This window comes from Balaenoptera physalus (genome assembly GCF_965194825.1).
Source record: "Balaenoptera physalus genome assembly, chromosome: 9".
Taxonomy (NCBI): domain Eukaryota; kingdom Metazoa; phylum Chordata; class Mammalia; order Artiodactyla; family Balaenopteridae; genus Balaenoptera; species Balaenoptera physalus.
Window position 1 is genome coordinate 16,537,743 of NC_138888.1, and position 22,677 is coordinate 16,560,419.

The 22,677-nt window shown below is 36.2% G+C and overlaps 1 protein-coding gene and 1 long non-coding RNA gene across 6 annotated transcripts in view; both read right to left on the reverse strand.

The window, feature by feature from the left end:
* The window catches only part of TAB2 (TGF-beta activated kinase 1 (MAP3K7) binding protein 2), an 86,395-nt gene that overhangs the window by 13,283 nt on the left and 50,435 nt on the right, over positions 1–22,677 (reverse strand). For all 5 annotated transcript variants that reach the window (XM_082474655.1, XM_082474652.1, XM_082474654.1 and 2 more), the window contains one exon: positions 14,840–16,340. In XM_082474655.1, the coding sequence (XP_082330781.1) occupies positions 14,840–16,220 (1,381 nt within the window). In that variant the 5' untranslated portion in view covers positions 16,221–16,340. The remainder of the gene's footprint in view (positions 1–14,839; positions 16,341–22,677) is intronic.
* On the reverse strand, positions 8,644–14,833 carry LOC309667023. Its single transcript, XR_014267485.1, has 2 exons — positions 10,377–14,833; positions 8,644–9,558 (listed from the first exon to the last, which is right to left on the reverse strand). It is a non-coding gene; the product is annotated as an uncharacterized lncRNA (long non-coding RNA).

The following is a 22,677-nucleotide window of genomic DNA, read 5'->3' on the forward strand; positions in this document are numbered from 1 at the left end:
ATTCTTGGTACCCTCTCTCCCATTTTAATATATATTCTAAGAACACAGGGCAGTGTTTTTGGAGGTACACATGTTCCTGGTAGAAAACACACTGTGTCTTTGTACATCCATACCTACCCCAAGCTTGTTTTGTCAGGCTTTTATTAATTTGGTTTATTTTATTTGAATTGCAGACTTTTACCCCTCTATTTCCAAAATATAAGAATTCTGCATTAGGGTTTATTTTATTCTCTTAAAAGAAGATGAGGAGTGGGCTGTTAATTTTTGAGTGGGATAATAAGAGGAGAAAGATGGAGGCAGGAAGTGGGAATGAAGGGCAAGGCAAAGGAGAACTAGGAGTACATAATGCACTTTTCTTTATTTCTAAACTCTGACCACCTACCAACATGTCTCAAAAGTGGCATTAGACATTTGTTCAAATTAATGATTACTTAAAAGCAGTATTTCTTAAAATTAATGGAGATTTTCTCCCTAAAAGTTTTTTCCTAAATATGTAAAAAAAAAAAAAAAAAAAACTTAAAAAAATACATTTATTTATTTATTTATTTAATTTTTGGCTGCGCTGGGTCTTCGTTGCTGCGCACAGGCTTTCTCTAGTTGCGGCGAGCGGGGGCTACTCTTCTAAAACACATTTACTTAGTGGTTCTAATGATATGTGATAATTTATATTTGTGCTGAATTAGAAAATAAGATATACATTTGTTATATTATTTAATATTATATATGGAGAGGGGATAAGAACAGATTTTCTAAGAAATTGAAACCCAACCTGTATCACACTCTGAGTGGTCAAAATTCATACCACGAGGGCAGGGAGAGAACCTCAAAGTAAGGAGTTACAACAATTAAATACGAAGAATCAATTATATTAGAGAGGACTTCCATTGAAAGATGATTGAGCATTGTATTTACATAATCTTCTGCCTCCTGAAACCCCATGAAAATGACAGAGAAATAAAACTGATAGACTCCAACAATGATAAAAAATAGGAAGAAGGCAAGAAATGGACGAGAGATTTCAACAAGTTTCTGGAGAATGAAAGTAGATGAAGTGGCATAGATTTATGAAGGAGAAAGCTACGGTCTCATACACAAGTACTGTACCGCAAAGAGGCAGCTAACCTGCCTGCAGAAACCTAAAGAGGCTCCAGACTTTGGAGGATGACGGTAACAGCAGAAGGCAGAGGTGAGGAGTGGGCCAGAACAGGGGGTTAACTGGATGTCTCTTTATGGAACAGCTGATCTCGCCCCATCCTGTGGAAGGGCAGGTAGCTGTATGCTTATTCTTAAGGCTCCTTCAAACACACATTTCTCAAGCTGGTTCCCATACACAAAGAATGCTAGGTGGTGATAGTGCAGTGTTCTCTTGCAGCAGAAGGCTCTTCACTTATTCCTCACAAAGCAAAGTCTGCCAAGTGACAAGTCTCACTTTCTTACACAGGGCTTTTAGCCCTCATAGTCCTTCATTCTTAAATATGAAGCAACAGCCAAGGATCACCACACATTTGAGGAACATCTGACATGTGAAAGACCTAGATAAACAAAGAGAAAGACTAAACCCAGACTAAGTGAATATAATTGAGTAGGGAGATGAGAGAACTCAACTTCTAATGAACATCATTAAGAGAGTTCAGACAAGAGCATCCATAAAACAGCAATCTGCTATGAAAAAGGAATTGGAGAACTAGCTCTTAGAAATTAAAAACATTACTGCTGAAATGAACATTTCAAACATGGACTGAAAGAAAATTTAAGGAAATCTCAACTACAAAACAGAAGGACAAGGAGGTGGGATATACTGAGACTATGACAATGAGAAATAAATAGAAAATTGGTCCAGGACGTTAAATAGCTGATTAAAATAAGTTCTGGAAAGAGGCAATAAGAAACTGGAAATCAGGAGATTTCCTGGTCTGAAGGGGGACGCTAGCCTTCAAACTGAAGGGGTCCAATGAATGTAGAAAAATGGACGATAAAAAAAAAAGAAGACCTATACCTAGGTACATTACTGTAGTCTATATAGAGTAGTTATACATAGAATATATGTGTGTGTGTGTATATATATACACACACAAGTATGTATACCTTGATACAATTAAAATAATATCCAATTATATACAAGTAGTTAAACCATAATAAGGCACAGGTAAAGACTATGCTGCAGCTTCATTTGTAATATTTGCATTGTAATAATATTTTAATTATTCAGCCAAACCACATTAATTTTCCCTATTCTGGAATCCTAAATTATTTAAATAGTAATGGAGCTGAAACTGCTTTTTGTACTAGTTCAAAGGGCATTAAGTAAATTACTACCATGAGTGAAGTGTGAAGGAAGGAAACAAAGGGAATAAACTATGTCAAGAGCTTACATATTATTACTTTGTATTTATAAATCATTTCACACTAAAGGGGAATCTTTTTTTGTTAGATGAGTTCATTTCATTTTTCACTTGGAAAAATTCAGCATTTTAGATTTTTCATGATAAAGTACATTTCTCAATTAAACTGTAATCTCCTTGAGGGTAAACATTTTTGTATCATCTTGTATCTACTTTTAACCGTGAAAATTGTAGGTACTTGATAAATACCTATTAAATGTAAAATAACAACAATAATTTGACTTTTAATGGATAGTAAAATGAAATAGAAATGTCCAGGAAATACTGATAAAACAAAAATTGGACATTTATTTTAAAGTCTCCTTGAATGTGTACTTCTAATATTTTTTACTTAGCAAAATTTTAATAATTTTAAAATATGGCAAGACTTTTTTAGGTTGCTGACACTGCAGAAAGATGGCTCTTTTATATGCTAGTTCTACTAAGGAAATAAGGGTTATATTTAACTTTTCAATCATACAACGATTTCTTTAGTTTTCCAAACTTAACTATCTACCTTGTCCTTTTAAATAGACAAAAAGGGCTTCCCTGGTGGCGCAGTGGTTGAGAATCTGCCTGCTAATGCAGGGAACACGGGTTCAAGCCCTGGTCTGGGAAGATCCCACATGTCGCGGAGCAACTAGGCCCGTGAGCCACAATTACTGAGTCTGCGCGTCTGGAGCCTGTGCTCCGCAACAAGAGAGGCCGCGATAGTGAGAGGCCCGCGCACCGCAATGAAGAATGGCTCCTGCTTGCCACAACTAGAGAAAGCCCTCGCACAGAAATGAAGACCCAACACAGCCATAAATAAATAAAAATAAATTAATTAAATAGACAAAAAAGGAGGAGGAATAACAGGCAGAGAAAAAATACTCAGTACGTTTCAAATCTTCTTTCAGTCAAAATTAAATTTTAATGGATAAAGGTAATTTAGGCATGCAACGCCCCCTGGTGGTTGTTAAAATAACTGACAATTAGTTACTTAAAATACATACTAAGGCTCTTAAAACCGCTTCTATAGGCATACTAGATATTTCACACAGCAATCTCCGAAAACGTAGGCTTTACCGAACTTTCGTCAGCTTCCAATAAACAATGGAGACAATCAGTTACTCAACTTTATTTGTAAATAGAAAAACTCACCTGAAGTTTCAGACAGTGTTAGCTTTACTAATTTTAGGCATTCTGTAAGTGTAAATGACATCTAATTTCTCCAGAAGTTAAAAAAAAATAAGAGAATTGAATGGGCATATTAAAAAAAAGATGCCTTTGCCATTGGAAAACGTACCAGGCATTTATGGATACAAAGATTTTAGGCTTATTTTTTAAAAAAAGAGAGAGAGTGAAGGAGATAAACTTTATCACTGGAAACATAAGACACTTATTTCTAGTGTCTTTAAAATTTTTGTCTGTCAGGGCAATTTTAAATGCCTAAGTGTGGTACCATGTGGCCTAAGTCATTGTATCTAAAAAGGCACAATGTCACCTTCTAAAATAAATCAAGATTTTTCTGGACTGTAAGTGCTGACAGCAGGGATATTTAGATGTTTTATATTCCACCGTATAATTACAATCACTTATTTGGTGACTCAGTCACAAGATTCAGAGATGGCAATTACTCTTTAAAATAAAGCATGCTGATGTTTTAATCTATTTTGCCACTTTTAAGGACAGCTTGAAATCAGATCTTGCAACAGTGTTGCAACTGGGCCTGTAATCTGGGCAACACATTTTACAACAAAACCATGAATATAATGCTTAACCTCTGTAATTATTTTTAAGAAATTTAAATTATTTATATATTAGTATTAATAATAGATGAGTATGGGACCCCTGCTAGACAACTTTGTTGTCATTTATTTGCATATAATTAAGATGCTGCATGTACTCTTATAGCATTATGATATAGATACTGTCTAAAAGCTTTGTTTTAGAGAAAAAGAAAACTGGGGCCTACAGACACCTCAAGAGCCTCAAAGAAATACAACTGGATGAATCATAATAGGAACTGTGAATGTTTATAGCTTAGAAAGGTTTATACTTTTAAAGGGGATATGGTAGTTATTTTCAAGTTTTTGAAGGGATGCCATATGAAAGAGAAATAAGGCCAGTTCAATATGATTTCAAGGAGTATCACTGTAACTAAGGAGAAGATACACACAAGATTTCTGTTCTTTTCTCAAAATCTTGGAATGCAGAAGGGCTTTCTAAACATAAACAGAAGCCAGAGGAAAAAAAGATTAAAAAGTTTTAATGTATAAAAATAAAAAAATTTATAAAACAACAAAAAAATTTATTGACCAAGTTAAAAGTAACAACATATTAGAAAAAACAGACTAGGCACAAAACAAGCAAGTTCACAAAATAAGAAATAAAAATGGTTTAACAATTAATACATGAAATGATGCTCAACCTCACTCATATTCGAAGATGCAAATTTAAAAACACCAAAACAATATATTTTTACCTATCAGACAGACAAAGATGTATTTTTTTCAATCACCTACATAGTGATGGGTGGGAGAAAGAAAGAGGAAAAGGACGTTCTTATAAATATTACTAAAAATGTTCCCCATTTATAAATATGGGAGTATAAACTGGTAGAATCTCTTTAGAGAGAGTCTCAAAATTAAAATTGGCAACATGTACTAAGGCAGTCATCAGTGTCCTTCACCAAATATTTCTGCCTCTCTGCTTTCCAGGTATGTGGTAGAACTGCGCCTCTCCATTCTCTCTGAATTAGGGGTGGCTATGTGGACTTGTTTTTTCTAAAGAGTAACAAGTGTCGGAGCAGAACTTAAGGAGTCAGAGCTGATTTGCTGTATGTCCTTTGACCTGTCTGAACAATCACGGAAGCACGGAGATGGAGCTTCCCTTAACCTGGGTACCTAAGTGAGGATGATGTAGAAGAGCCCACCAGCTAATCTATTTGGCAAGTGAACTAGAAATAAACCTTTGTTGTTTAAAGACACAGTTTCTTACAGCAGCATAACCAAGCCTAAATGATACATCTATCAAGATTAAAAATACACATATCCTTTGACACAGCAGTTTTCCACTCCTGGGAATCTCTTCTGCCAACATACTTGGGTGTGGGCAAAATTTGTATGCACAAAATTTTTACTGCAGCAGTTTGTAAAAACAAGACCCTAAGATCTGTCAAAAAAAGGACTGATTAGAGATTATGGTACAAAATACTATGCAGTCATTTTTAAAAGAAGCAGATCTGCAATGCCTGACATGGAATACTCTCAAAGAGATAAAAACAAAAACACTGATAAAGACAGAGAGTAAAATACTATGTTTCATTTGTATAAAAAAAGGTATAAATATATATATGCTTCATATACAATTTCAATTTCTAGAAGAACACAAAATGAACTGTTTGTGACCAGCTACTGGTTGTCTCCGGGGAGGGGAACTTTCCATCATAAACCCTTTTTGGTCTGCTTGCATTTTTTTAAAAAATCAAGTATATTTAGAAAAATATTTTGGTGTTATCCCTATAGAATCCTAGCTGACTTCTTTGTAGAAGGTGACAAGCTGATTCTAAATTATATATAGAATAGCAGGAGACCTCAAAGAGCCAATCTAAAAAAAGAACAAAGTAGAACTTGCCTGCCCCAATTTCAAAACTTACTACAAAGTAACAATAATCAGTGTAGTAATGGCATAAGGATAGACATACAGATAATAAAAAAAAAAACTAAAAGTCCAGAAATAAACCCATGTGTTTACGGTCAACTCATTTTCTACAAAGGTCCCAAGACCATTCAATGGGAAAAGAAGAGTCTTTTCAACAAATGGTGCTGGACTGCTATATTTAAAATAGAGAACCAACAAGGACCTACTGTATAGCACAGGGAACTCTGTTCAATATTCTGTAACAACCTAAACGGGAAAAGAATTTTAAAAAGAGTAGATACAAGTATACGTATAGCTGAGTCACTTTGCCACGCACCTGAAACTAACACAACATTGTTAATCAACTCTACTCCAGTATAAAAAAGAAAAAAAAAAAAGGCCACCTATGGTACAGGAGAGAACTTTGCAGCAACAACACAACAACAGCCCAAATGGTGATGGGACATCTGGACTGCCACATGCACAAGAATGAAACTGGACGCTTATCTCAGACCATTACATAGAAATTAACTCAAAATAGATGAAATACCAAAATTTAAGCTCTAAAACAATAAAATTCTCAGGAGAAAACACGGGTAAATCCTGATGACCCTGGATTTGGCAAATGATTCTTAGATATGACAGCAAAAATATAAATAATGAAAGGAAAAACATAACTTGGACTTCAGCAAAATTAAAAACTTGTGCTTCAAGGACACTATCAAAGTGCCAGGATAACTTACAGAATGGGAGAAAATAGCTGCAAATCATATAAGGGACTTATATCTAGAATATACAGAGAACTCATACAACTCAGTAATAAAAACAAATAACCCAATTAAAGACTAGGCAAAGGAAATAAACAGGCATTTCTCCAAAGAAAATATACAAATGGCCAGTAAGTACATGAAATGATCCTCGACATCATTAGCCATCAGAGAAATGTAAATCAAAACCACAATGAGATACCACTTTACAGCCACTAGGATGGCAAGAATCAAAGAAAAAAGCAACTGTGGTGAAGGATGTGGAGAAATCAAAACCCTCGCACATTGTTGGTGGGAATGCAAAATGGTGCAGCCACTGTGGAAAACAGTTCATTCCTCAAATGGCTAAACACAGAGCTACCACAGGACCCAACAATTCTACTCTTACGTGTATACCTACACGTATGTGTATACATATGTCCACACAAAAACTTGTACACAGATGTTCACAGCAGCATTATTTACAATAGGCAAAAGCTGGAAACAACCTAAATGTCCATTAACTGATGAATGAATAAACAAAATGTAGTATATCTATACAATGGCATAATGGGCCATAAAAAGGAATGAAGTCCTAACACATGTTACAAGGTGGATGAGCTTTTAAAACATTATGCTAAGTGAAAAAAGCTAGTCACAAAAGACTGCATATTATGTAGTTCCTCTTATACGAAGTGTCCAGAATATGTAAGTCTACAGCGACAGAAGGTAGATTAGTGACTACTTAGGGCTGAGGGTGGAGGTGATGGGATAGGAGGTGACAGATAAAGGGTATGGAGCTTCTTTTTGAAGTGATGAAAATGTTCTAATATTGGTTGTGGTGATGGTTACACACATGTGACTATACTAAAAATCACTGACTTGTACACTGTAAATGACTGATGAACTTTATCTCAATGAATGTTAAAATAATGACTAAAACTTTTAAAAAGTAAATTAAAAGAATGAAATATTCATACATGCTAAAATAAAATGATCTTAAGAGATGTTAAGAAAAAATGTATATAATATATCCCTAAAGAGTATGTTTATGTTATACATACTGTAGAGTATGTATATATTATATAATGCCACATATATGTATGTATACCCACATACATATATTGCATTCCCATTAAAAAAAAAGTGTGAGTGTGAGACAGAGAGAGAGAGAGAGAGAGTGTGTAATTATAAAGGGAAGGAGGATCAAGAACTGCTAATGGAGATTACCTCTGATAATTAAACGGTGGGATGGCTGGGGGAAGGGACAGGTCAGGGGTCAAAAGGAGACATTTTTATTGTATCTTCCCTTTTTGGGTTAAATTTCTTTTACCATGTGGATATGTTATTTTCATTAATACTTCTAAAAAATTCAGTTTAACATAGGAAATAACTTGCTAGTAGGCAGAACTCTTCAGAAATGGAATGTGCTGCCTTAGGAGGCAATTTGTCCCTCAGAAAGCACGCAGTACACAATGGGTTTACGCCTGACAGGGGTCCTGCAGGACCAACTGCTGGATGGGTAAGTGGACTGGATAACGTTTGTTGCAGAGTTCTAGATGAAACAAGTCTCTTCCAGCCTTGAGATTTATTCCAAATTAAAAAGGTAGGTAGTCTTAAGACCGGGAAGAACCTACGAGAAGTAGGCCAGATTCGAAAGGAAAAAAATTCTTTAAGTGATTTGAAGTCAAGCTTAATTACTGAGTTAATTTAATGTGACTTCAATGCCAACACAGTGAGTCAACGTTCGCAAAAAGGCATTTCCAATCAGCATGTGAATAAAAGTCAAAGTGCAAATTTTAAAATTTAATTTCTAGTTTCTTTTGAAAAGAATATCTAGCCCCCTCAATTTTTGTCATGATTAGCATTTTTTTTTTTTTAAATAAAGCCCATTTTTTTTTTAAAATTTTATTTATTTATTTATGGCTGTGTTGGGTCTTCGTTTCTGTGCGAGGGCTTTCTCTAGTTGTGGCAAGTGGGGGCCACTCTTCATCGCGGTGCGCGGGCCTCTCACTATCGTGGCCTCTATTGTTGCGGAGCACAGGCTCCAGACGCGCAGGCTCAGCAATTGTGGCTCACGGGCCCAGTTGCTCCGCGGCATGTGGGATCCCCCCAGACCAGGGCTCGAACCCGTGTCCCCTGCATTGGCAGGCAGACTCTCAACCACTGCGCCACCAGGGAAGCCCCCATGATTAGCATTTTTATTAAATCTCATTAAATAGAAAGGTGTTGTGATTTGGAGGGAAGTACTGCTGAAAAAAATGACAAGGAATGAGAAAGTCCAAGAAGCGAATTTCGTCTCATACATTTTCTTATTTGTATTTCTATTTTAGGTTTAAAGTCATAGCTGCTGTTTGACAATGTAATGGGACCATAAATGTAACTGGAAAAAAAAGTATTAAAGTATCATTAAAAATGCTTATTACTTTAGCTAGATCAATGCCATAGATGCTTTCTGTAGCGATAACGGAGAAGAAGAAATCATTTTTGGCAGCAATGTTAGTTTGGTAAGAGCCTCTGGCAACTGTAACAAAACACAGACCACAGGCCACTGCCCCCAACCCCCCACCATGAAGACTGGTTTGAATGAGTGGAGCATTTGTTCTCCACACCTACAGAAGTTTCCAGTGCTACAAAAAGCATACTTTTATGAACAGGGGGAGGACACCAGAAAGTCTCAGAAGACAGTGAATGATTAAGGACTCAAGTATAATTTACTTCCTTTACAGGGGGTGATGGTGACAGACTTGGTGCTGAGATGAGCAGGGTCGCGAAAGAAGATTCATTAACTGTCCTCTTTTTCCATTCTATAGCAGAGGGCATATGAAACAATAGATCTTCAAAAAACAAATTCTCATTTTTGAAATTTTTATTGTAGTATATTTATATTTCAAATGTTAAATGATAAATAAATGAAAAATAATGCGTTTTGTTTACCACATTTATTTAGGCATGTTCTCGCCTCAATTTGAGAAAAATATTTTCCAATGATTCTAGTACCTGGCTTAACTTGCTTTTCTACTCTGAAACAGTATGATTCAGGAGCTTTAGAAAGATCAATTTCACTGCAGGAGGCAGGGATATTTCTTTTCTCTTTATTACCCATACCACACAAATTAGAGTTCAGAAAAGATCCTTACTTAAAGATCAGTATTATTCGGGTCACCTCATTTAGTGCTGTGTAAACTGTAAAGCATTACACATGTATAAGTTAACATCGCAAGAGATGCATTTTGCTGGAAAGAACAGTCCTTTGATTTGACTGGAACCAAGTCAATGAAACACTAGATCAAGATTTTGACACTGGAGGATACATAAATCTTGGTCAACACCAGTTCCACACTAAACAGAAGGAAATGAGATAAGAGGCTGCAGAACAGCACCCACCCCAATACAGTGTGCACATGCAGATGACACAAGGGTACACAGCCATACGAATGTTAGGAAATTCCTTACACGTGTAGGTATGCTTAAAGAAAGTGATCACGGTTGTTACAGCTGTCTGGAGGTTGTTCAGTAAAGACAAATAATTTGAGTGGCCCATTCTGGGGAAACCTGGTTTTTTTTTGGTAGGCTTTGAGCTCTCAAAACAGAGCCCTTATTCATTAGCAAAGTTTTTTTTTACCTTCAGGTGTCTTTATAAGGTCTTCCGGGACTTCCCTGGCGGTCCAGTGGTTAAGACCCCGCGCTTCCAAGGCAGGGGTGTGGGTTCGATCCCTGGTCGGGAAACTAAGATCCCGCATGCCACGCAGCGTGGCCAAAAATAAAAGAAAAAAATAAAAAGGTGCTTCCTACATCTACCAAGGGTATTACTTTATTGTTTCAAGTTATTTCAAATTATATCTATATATTATCTATATTGTGATTTCTTTTGTGATAGCTGCCTGTTTTTATTTATTTTTATTCAGTGATCTTCTAGCTCCATGCTTCTCAAACTGAGGCATACACAGTCCCTACAGTGGTGCACCAGGGGTTATATGAAAGAAGGTACAAGATAAACCTGAAGCATCTTTCCAGAGGGTTTATTTTGAAAATCTGGAAAGACAGTGCCGTGGGCCCTGTGAACTGCCTACGTGAGAACCCTGACCCTGCTCCTTGTCCTGTGGCTAGGTATTTAACCTATGTGTTCCTAAGCATTTTAAGCTAAAAACAGGAATACTACTAGTGCCTATTTTATAGTTGGTTGTGAGAAATAAATGGGCTTTCAGAACAATGCCTAGCACATTATAAGCTTTCAGCAGGTACTAGCTGTTATATATCTTAATATTAGATTATTCATTTCCCTGTTGAGCAAATACAAGCAATGATGGAGAGACAGGAAATGCTGGGGCAGGTGGATTCAGATAGGGAGATCAGGGATAGTCTCACTGAAAAGGCAGACTTCTGAGTAAAGACTTGAAGGGAGTGAGGGAGTTAACTGTGGAGTCAGGGAGAAGAGAATTTCAGACAGAGGGAATAGCAAGTACAAAGGCCCTAAGGTATGCCTTCTATGTTTAAAGAATAGTAGCATGAAGGCCAGCAGGGCTGGAACAGAGTGAGTGAGGTGGTAAGTAAAAGGAAAAGAGATGGGGGAGAGGCAGTGGATCGCTGAATGAAATAGGTAGTGATCATGTGCAGAGGAGTCATATGATCTGACTTATGTTTTTAAAACTGTATCCCAGTGGATGCTGAGTTAAAACAAGACCGTAAGTAGGCAAGGGTGAAAGCAGGTAGGCTACTGCAATAATTCATCTAAGAGATGACAGTAGCTCAGGCCAGAGTGGTGACAATGAACGGGGGTGGTAAGAAAAAAGAATTCTTGATATACTTTGAAGGTTAGAGTTGACAGGATTTATCGTCAAATTAGATGTGAAATGTGAAAGAAGGAAGGAGTCAGTGGTATTTCTGAAGTTTCTGGCCTGATTAAGCTGCCATTAGTGGAGATAGGAAGAGTAAGTTGGGGGCAATGTCAGAAGTTGTTTCAGACATATAGTAAACTTGGGATGCCTAGTAAACATTCAAATGGAGATGTTAAGTAGGCAGTTAATTAAACTGCTTGAAATTCAGGAAATAAGTCCAGGTTAGAGTTACAAATTTGGGAGCTCTTAGCATAGGATAATATTTAAAGTTATGAGGCTGATTGAGATCATCTAGGGAATGGTAAAGACAGAAAAGAGAGAAGGCCCAAGGATTGAACTTTGAGGCTTTGATCTCACTTCTTTGAACAAAGAAGTGGAAGAACAAAGAGGTGAAAGGTCAGAGAGATGAGGGAGAACCACCAAAGAATAAAAGGAGAGGTGGAATCCTAGTGTATTATCATATAGTAAGTCAAATGAACAAAATGTTTCACAGAGAAGAAGGTGCTTGACTGTGGCAAACGCTACTGATACAGATCAAGGAAGACAAGGGCTGAAAGACTACTGGGTTTAGTAATGATGCTGTCACTGATGACCTTGACAGGAGCAGTTGTGGCTGACTGCAGTGGGAAAAACCCTGACTAGAGAAGACTCAGGAGAGAATGGGAGAGAAGTTGGAGTTAGCACATATAAGCAACACTTTATTTTCACACTCCAGTTAGTATACGAATATCTCACATCTACTTTAAGCAAAAATTCCCCTTATCAAGTTATCTTCATAAAAAAAATTACTCTCTGGGGGGTGGTGGTGGGAGGAGGAGAGACACAGGTGAGGGAGATTAAGAGGTATAAACTTTCAGTTATGAAATTTTGAGTCACAAGCATAAAATGTACAGCATGGGCAATATAGTCAATAATTATGTAATATTTTTGTATGGTGACAGATGACAACTAATCATCATGATCACTTGGAAATGTACAGAAATATTGAGTCACTATGATGTGTACCAGGAACTAATACAGTGTTGTAGGTCAATTATACTTCAAAAACAAACAAAGAGACATCAGATTTGTGGCTATCAGAGGTGGGGGGGGCGGAATTAGATGAAAGCCGTCAAAGGTACAAACTTCTAGTTACAAGACAAATAAATACTAGGGATGTAATACACAACACAGTAAAGATAATTAACACTGTTGTATGTTGTAAATGAAAGCTGTTAGGCATAAATCCTAAGAGGGACTTCCCTGGTGTTCCAGTGGTTAAGAATCCACCTTACAATGCAGGGGATGCGGGTTCGATCCCTGGTCGGGGAACCAGGATCCCACATGCCGCAGGGCCACTAAGCCCACATGCCGCAACTACGGAGCCCACCCGCTCTGGAGCCCGCGCACCACAACTACTGAGCCCACCCGCTACAACTACTGAGCCTGTGCGGTCTGGAGCCTGCCCGCCACAACTAGAGAGAAGCCTGCACGCCGCAACAAAGAGCCCATGAACCACAAAGAAAGATCTCGCGTGCCACAACTAAGACACGATGCAGCCAAAAAAATAAATATTAAAAAAAAATTTAAAAAAAAGAATAAATCCTAAGAGTTCTCAATCAGAAGGAAAAAATATTTTTAAAATCTATTTCTTTAATATTGTATCTATATGAGATGATGGATGCTCAGTAAACCTACTGTGGTCATCATTTCATGATGTACATATGTAAATCAAATCATTATGTTGTACACCTTAAACTTATACAATGCTATATGTCAATTGTATAGCAATAAAACTGGAAGAAAAAAATTACTCTCCATTTAAGAATCAGTAACTATCCAAACATAGGAAATCTACTATTTTGATGGAAGGAGAGTAGAAGAAAGGACTTTGGGGGAAGAACAGGAATTAAGTATCAGTGGAAAAAAATACTGTTACATTAAAAATAATTTACTGCCGAAACTAAACAAAAATGGTTCCAGTTTAGTCACAGATCTATGGAAAATGAAGTCTCAGCACAGTTTCCAGTGAAATCAGAATCACCCATGGAGCTTTCACACACACGAGCACCCGTGCCCACGTGCACCCAGGCTTCACCATTAAGAAGCTCTAATTGAGCAAGTGTGGACTGAGTCTGGGCATTTTTATGTTTTGAAAGCTTTGTAGTTGATTATAGAATTTGAAAGCACCACAGCCTAGCTTGGGCTGTGAATCACTAGAATATAATTGTTTAAAACATAAAATAAACCAAAACAATCAGGCTCCTCTAAGAAACTCAGCAGTAAAATCACTACTTTTAGAAATTCTAAAAAGGACAAGTGGTACTAGTAGTAGTAGGAGGCTACATGCTGCATGGAGGTGATGATGTAGTATTTTCCAATCTATAATACTTGGAACAATTCATTGGCGATATAAAGATGATTGAGATACATCCTTACTCTAAAGGACTCCAGCTAATTTACAAAACCTGCATCAATATTCAAGACAAGCATCCTCTCCTTTTTTATCTGAATGAATTTAACAGTTTCCTAAGGAAGATTAAATAACTTAAGGGGTCAGATAAAATGTGGTATGATAGAAATTATCTCTAATTGAATTAATATAGATATAATTTAGTATTACGCCAATATTAACTAGTCTATTCCAGAAAAGGACAATCAAGTGAGATAGATTTAAAACTAATGTTCTCATTCACAATTCCAAACAAAAAGAAAGGTTGCACTAACTGATGTTTAAGGGAGACTGAAAGAAACAAGTATCAGGAATAGGATTCAAATTTCTCTTTGAGTTATTCAAGAATTCACAGCAATTTAGACTTTGTTATAAAATAAGACAAATAATGTTGTATTAGAAAAATGAAGAACAGAGAATTCTTCTGGTCAAAGAAGGCAGATTTACTATATAAGTTCACTAATCTCTTATTAAAATGTGTTTTTATGAATTTTTATTTGAAGAAAATTTAAAGGGAAAATCAGCATCACTGCAGGTGACAGAGTTACTGAAAAGAAAGTTTATAAACATTAAGAAAACAAACAAATCAAGAGTTGATTATTCTGAAGATCTGATAAGGCTATCATTCAAGCTTCAAGTTATAAGATAAAACTGATATTCAAAATTTATATGAATACTCTCAAAGGTTCTTAAGATAGCATTATTTCAGGCAACATTTAAAAGATAAAATGATAGTGATATCCACTTCTGCAGTGAAACCAAATGTACACCACTTAAGCCCAGAATGGAAAATGATCCCATTGCCAATATTATTATTACCTTGTGTGTAGGCCGCATCATCAGATCCCATACTCAACTTCCGTGCTTCACTTATTCTATCCACATGTGCTAAAGCAGGGTCCGTGAGGTGCTGAATATTCTCTGTTTCTACATAATGATCAGGATGGTTCAGAAGATTTGTAAGTTCAAAGGTAGGGGACACCACCCCTGGTGAAACTGCAGGGGGTTTATTGGGAGAAACTGTAATTTTGAAAGTATATTTTGTATTGGGTTGAGTGACCACCACTCGAGGAGAAGTTGCAGAGTTATTGCCTATTGCTCGACTTTTGGGAGGGTGGTGATGAATAAAGGCAGGCCCCATGCTCACTTGCCCGGACATATTCCTGGAGGCAGCAGATGCTCCAGAGTTTGTGGATATGAAGAGAGTGGGCTGATTCCGCATGACCTGCTCATCTCCTGTGGTGGCATTAGCTGAAATATAGACCTTAGGTTGACTACGGGACATCACCTCATCGGTATTTGGGGGACTGGCAGCTATGTAAACAGTGGGCTGATTTCTGTTTAAGGTCTGGCTGTTGACCGAAGAGGAACTGCTGGAGGTTCGAGGTCCAGAAGAACGCAGTTTCGAAGAACTGCTTCTTTGCGGGGGTTCAAGTTTGATTTCAATCTGGTTTTTCCGAGGTCCTGTTGAAATATTCTGAATGTTATATTGGCTATGGGTAGAAGACTGTGAGCTACCAGACGAATGAATTGTTGGTGGTTGTGGAGTAGTAGGTGAACTGATGGGCATGTAGACATGAGAGGTCTGGTGGCCTTGCTGATTTGGCTGCTGGGCTGAGGTATGTGGCAGAGGATTAGATGCAGGATATGTAGTCCAGGGACCAGCTTGTGAAGGTTGATAAACTTGTTGAGGGTTCATGGGATTAAACTGAGATACCCAGCCAGAATGCTGTTGTGTCTGTCGAGTTGTACCACTAGGAGTTGTAATGTAGGGCCTAATATAGATAGAATTTCCCTGTGGACTGTTAAGTACAGGTGGAGGTACACCATGTATGTGCAAAGATGTAGGAGTATTACGACCAGTCTGGATATTTGGGGCTAAAGTTACCATAATGGGATTAAATCTTGGAGTTTGTTGAGAAAGGTTAGATGTTCCTTTGCTGCCTAAGTGAAATCCAAGATGTGGTGCTGAATTTGAAGCACCAGATGTACTGGACATTCCAAAAACATTAAAGCCTTGAGGAACTTGAGCTGGTGCTGTCTGTGGCTCCTGCTGAAACAGTTCATTATTGGACTGACCACCTTGAAGTTGTCCATCACTAATGCTGTGCGTTAGAGTCCTACTTCCATTCATTCTATTTCCTTCTCTTCCATGGTGGTAAACATTCTGTGACTGCAAGTCCAAGTTGAGAGAAGTCATGTGATTGCGTAGACCAGAAATTCCAGAATCATCCGAAAAATTCAAGTCTCCTTCACCGTAAAGATACCTTGTACTCTCTTGAGAGAGAACTGCACAGCAGGCATCCAGGTTATTATTATTCTATAAAACAAAATAAAAACAGCTTGTGTTAACAACCAGAAGCCAACGCATATACTCTCATCACTACTAAAATATTACACGATTAACAAGAGATTAGTTAATACAATTATAACAGATACACTTGAGCTCTTTTACTTGAGAAGAACTAATATTTATGCAAATAGTTGAATTAAAAATCCTCACTACTAATGTAATGGAAAAGTTCTCTAACTAGCAATAGCTAAAAGTGAACCAAGTCATTATTCTGTTTTAGGAGTTATTTTATAGTAAAATGGATACATGCAAATATAGTAAAATTACAACTTAATTAAAAATGCAGTTTGAATTTTGAACAAAATATAAGCATTTAACTTAAGCATGTAATACTGTATAATTAATATTTTGCATATTCATGTGCTATGTAATTCTTTTAAACCAATGACCTTTTAAAAACTATTATTTGTGGTATTTAAATTAAAAAGTTCTAAAATTCATAACAAAGGCATTACAGTTCCTTATGTGCTTCCTCTTGTGTTAAAAACAAACAAACCACATACATATACATATGTAATGTAAGGTCAAGGTAGCCTCCAGAGTAACTGAGTTCACATCTTTGCCTTTAGACAGCATCATATAATTCTACTCCAGAGAAATGAAAAACAAAACAAAACAAAAAAACAATTAGACTGTTTCTAAAGAATTCTCAAAAGAAACTAACCACTACTTATAAATTATCCATAAAAATATTTACTGAACACCTACGATATGTACATCATTCTGTTTGAGACTGTGGCAGACTCAAATGATGTATAAAACCAGACTTTTCCCTAGAAGAGCTTGCAACTCAATTAGGGAGACAAACCATGGATTTATGAAAAGGTAACATGATTAAAACATGAATATATGTCAAACAATAAGTGGTATTGAAGTTCAACAGAGAGTTAATACCATAGGCTACTGTAGAAAGGACTGTGTTAATGAGGGAGGTATAATCTCATGGGTTTCACAGTACATGTAGGACTTGGATAGGAAAAAAGGCATTCCTGGTGAAGGGAATGGCATGACTAAAGACAGACATAAATGTGATAGTAAGGAAAAGTATGTTCTAAACAAGGTGACTGGAGCAGATCTGGCTGGAGTTAAAGGTTTGTATTGGAAATTTTGTGGAACAAATTGTTAGAAAAGCAGATTGGGATTAAATAATTGGGGCTTGTTAAAAATGAGTTATACTAGAGTTTGGGCTCTAATACAGGCAATGGGGAGAGCCACTGAACATTCATTAACAGAGAAGTGAAGACACAAAGGGTGTTTGGGGAAGATAAAGAACTCCACTGATACTTAAGATGAAGAGGAAAGGGAAAACTTTTTGACAAGAAGATCGGTTAGAAGATATGAAATAATGACTGATGGTGGAAACAAATTATGAAAGACTACAAATAAACAGTCAACACAATTTGGCTATAAGGGAGAAAGAGAATTCAAAGAGAACTGGAAGACAAAGAGCCTGACAGAAAGGGGACAGTCTTAGACATAAAGAGGATGAATATAGCCAAGTTAAAATGTCTACAGGTGGTTTGACATGAGATAAAATCTTATTAGAGAAAATGGAACTAAAAGGCATCTCAAAGTCTTGTTAAGAAATGGTAGTCCAAAAAAAAAAAAAAAAAAAAAAAGAAATGGTAGTCCACAGTTTGACCAGATGATACGAAAGAAAAGATTAGTGAGCAATGTTTGACTTTTTTCCTTCCCCAAACCAACACTTCAAATCTCTCATGCTATAAAAATCCTTTTATCCTACACATAACTCTGAATTGATATATACTAGTTTTTCAAAGAAAATTTAAAAATTCATCACAATCTTTATCAATTGATTACTCCTTATCATAGTTAGACCTTATCTTTTGCCAAACTTAATTGGTGCTTTTTGCTTCAAGCTAAGTTTATTGTTATTCTTAGTAAATTCTTCTCCCTCCTAAGCCAAAGCTCACAAAGACCTCTTCTTCTCATCTCCTTTGCCGACATTCCCAAATTAAAATGTATATTCCCTACTAAATCCAATCCCACACTTCCTTTTTAAAAGCTGGTACTGCTATTTAAAAAGTCGTCTTCTCTAATTCTCTTGAGCTCTCAAAAATCCTTTCAATTCTTTATAATCTCTCACTATTTAATATGTCCTAGTCCCAGCTATGCCATAACTCATGTGCCCTTAGGTTTTTTACTCTCTACAGACATTAGTTTCTTATCAGCAAAACATAAAAGAACTTACAGGGATTTTACAAGGCTACAATAGGATAAAAGGAAACGTACTTTTTATTAAACATTTTATTTTAGAAAATTTTAAACATGTATGAAAATAGAGAGTAAATACGACAAACTCTCCTATATTCATCATCCATCTTTAAAAATATCAATATATGGCAAATCTTTCTTCATCCAATGTGTGCGCCCCAGCTGCTCCCTTCATCAAGCTAGATCAAGCCTGACATTATTTCATTTCCATCTGTAAATACTTCAATATGTATCTTAAAACATAACCACAATGCCATTATCATACCCTAAAATAATCAACACTTAAGATTGCATAATATCCAAATAGTGTTGAAGTCCCTTGATTGTCTCGTAAGTATCTTTTTAGTTAGTTTAAATCAGGATCTAAGCAAGGTCCACATATTTCATTTGGTTGATATGCCTCTTAGGTTTCTTATAATAATAATTAATCCTCCCCTCTTTCTCAAATTTTCTAAGCCATTTGTTTTTTGAAAAATGATCATTTGTCCAGCAGATTTCCCATCTGGATTAGCTGATTGCACCCTGTGGTATCAATATTTTCTGTATTTCACTGTGAACTAGAAGGTACAACTAGAGGTGTGCGCAGGTTCATGTACAAATTGTTAGCAAGACCCTGTATGGGCTTTATTTCATAGTGTATCACACAGGAGGCACAATAATATATCTGCCTGTCTTTTTGTGATCTTAAGGTTGATTGGTAGGTTCTGATGTTGTCACAGCTTGATCCAGCTGATGATTTTTATCAGCCAATGATAATCACCGTTTAGAAACCTTATCTCATTAGGGGTTGCAAAATGGTGCTATTGGTGATATTCCAAATATAAGATTCCTTTATCATGTTTTAGCTACAATTCTTCCTCATAGAACTTGATCTCTTTAACTATTTACTTACTCTTTGCACAGAAGAGGCAGGATAAATAAGTTCTCTTTACTGGTTTTTAGAATAATGAATTGGTGCCCTAGCAACTTCCAAAGGTGACACTTATTTTCAGTATCATTATAAACTCCTGTATCTTTAACATTTTGATATGTGTCAACTGATTGTGGGCATTATATCCTATCTTCAGCCTAGCGGGAATGACTCCAAGTTGGCTCCTGTGTACGTATGACATGAGCCCATTAGTCTTTCATAGCTTCCTTGCTTTCTAATATGACAAGATGTCTAAGATCATCTTGTATACTTCTTATCCCAGACCTGGGACCAGCTGTTTCTCAAAGAAGCCCTGGCTACTTTTAGTGGGAAACTGTATAGGACTCCCTTTAAGTGTATCAAAAGAGATGGGATGAGTTTTTAAAAGGTTGAAAAATCACTTCTTTTTTGTATAATACAAATCTGCATTCTTTTCAAAACCACAAAAGAGTCTGAATCATTATTTTCAGTTCATCTTTCATTTCCCCCCAAGCTTCTTGCACAGAGACATTACAGACAATATCAAAGTATACACTATAATCATCCTTCTCAAACTCTGATTCATTCACTCTTTCAACCGATATTTACTGAGCATCCCATTAGGATGTAGAAAGGAATATAATCCCTGCTCTTAAGGATCTCCCAGTCCAGTGGAGGAGATTAATGTGTATGCAAATAAATATAATGTACAATGGTAGGTGTTTCAATAGAAATATGAATAAGGATTATGGGTGGAGGGCACCTGAGAAGGCTTCAATTAAGGATATGGTAAGTAACACAACACATTACTTTGAAAAGAAATAGCAATTTTAAATTTATAGATTTAATCATCATACTAAAAGAATTAAAAACTAGTGAAAATTTCAGTTAAAAAAATTAGTGTCAACTATGCAATATTTTTTTACACTATTCTAAGTTATGATTTAATTACCAAATTTTAAAGATATGAATTACATCCACTGATAACATAGCTATCTTAGAGAATTCCATAGCACAAGGAAATGATGTGAGTAGTTCCAAAAAGAGGGGGCTGAACAGTAAACAAAGTCAGGAAGAGAACAGAGGATAGATATTTCTGTTCTCCTCCTAAGAGCATGTATACAAAGTGGTAGTGTGACATGATCCTTTAGCCACTAATTTTCAATATTCTATATACTTTTTTTTTCATCTAGAAAAGTTCTGAACCAGTATATTATAGGGAGGATCTCTCCAGAGAAAAGACAGCCTACCCATCTGAGAAAGGGAGAGCGGCTCCCAGAAGAAAGGCTGTCACCAAATAAGAGGTGTTTATACTACATTTAGAGGTAGCTTATTTGCCGTTACAGTTTAAAAGTAACTCTAAATTTGGGAAAACTTACACCTTAGTTGTATCCCCAGAGGAGCCCTCCGCATTCCTTGCTTGTCACATTTTTGTTATCAGCTAAAAGGGACATTATTCGAATGATTAGCAACTCAATTTAAAAAGAGTTGGGCATTGGGAAGCATGTCATACAGAGGTTTGTTTTTGTAAAACCAGATTAACACAGTGAAGGTTGATACTACTGGGTGCCCAAAAGAAATTCTAAATCATCTATTTTCTATTTTTTGGTAAAGTTGAAAACATGTTTACTTATTTTATTTTTTTAAAAACTAGGTAATTCATTTACAAAGATCAAAACAATATTAAAAGATACATGCTGAGAAGTCTCACTCCCATCTGGCCTATTCCTCCTTGCCCACCATGGGTAACCATCTTTTATTAACTTTGTTTTTAATTCTTCCAGTATTTCCTTATGCAAACAGGGGCAAACATACACACATGTGAATATTTATTTATAGATGTATTTACATACATCTATATATACTGCTCTACATTTTTTTTTAACTTAATATATCCTAAAGATCATACTGTAAGTGTTTCTCTCTCCTCCCTCTCTCCCCTCCCCCTCCATGTTCTGGACAGTTCTTTCAGTAGCAAATCTTATTGAAGAACCTATAGTATTTTTGAATTTTTCAATGACTCACTGAACATTCTCAGTATAGTCTTATCAGAAAATGCTATTTGAAAAATTAGGAAGAGGTACCTGAGTTCTAGGGGAAGATACCTTCCCCTCACTATCTCTGCTCCTTCCCATACTTTCTTGAGCTTCTGACTCCATTTTTATTACCCTTTTTTCCTCTTTCATTTCACTGCACATCCGATATCAACAAATATGGGCTATTGATTCATTCACCAAATATTCATTATGGGCCTTCCACTATTATTACTGTTATTTGTATTGGTTGCTAACATTTATTGAGCACTCATTATGAATCAGGTATCCTACTAGTTGTTTTCCTGCATTATCACATTTAACTCTCTGTGAACTTTCTTTATTCCCATTGTACCCCTGAGGAAAATGAGGGTCAGAAAGGTTAATTCAATTGCTGCTAATAACTGTCAAATCTTGAACTCAAGTCTCTTTATCAGCAAAATATATACTATTTGTTACTATTTAAATTTTTAAATTTATTTCCCCCTAGCTTTAACTGAGGTATGATTGATAAATAAAAATTGTATATATTTTGGTTGTACATGATTTTTTTTAAAGGTATACAATGTGATGATTTAATATACATATACATTGTGCAATGGTTACTACAATAAACACATCCACCACTTCACATAGTCAACTCTTCTTTCCTTCCTTCCTCCATCCTTCCCCCCACCCCCCCACCCTGGCTTCTTTCTTTCTTTTTTGGTGGTAAGCATACTTAAGATTTGTTCTTTTAGCAAATTTCAAATATACAATACAGTATTATTAACTCAAAACATATGCTCTTAAACAATACACCACAGAAAGAGCCAGACATGTTTGGAGAATTCCAATCAGTTGAGGATGATTATAGCATAGGGTGTGAGGGAGGAAGGACTGGGTAAGAGATCATGCCGCAGAAGAAGGCAGTATTTTAGATCACAGACCTAGTATGTCCTAGTCAAGATATATAAACTTTACTCTGAAGGGTATGGGGAACAACCATGAGGTTTTTAAACAGGTAAATATATAATAAAATCTGCATTTAAAAAGACATTTTTAGCAGAAGTGAGGACGATAGATAGGAGAGACCAAAGCTGGGTTAGACTAAAGGTGGGTAGACCAATTAAATGTATAGATAAAAGATGATAGGGTGTGAACAAAA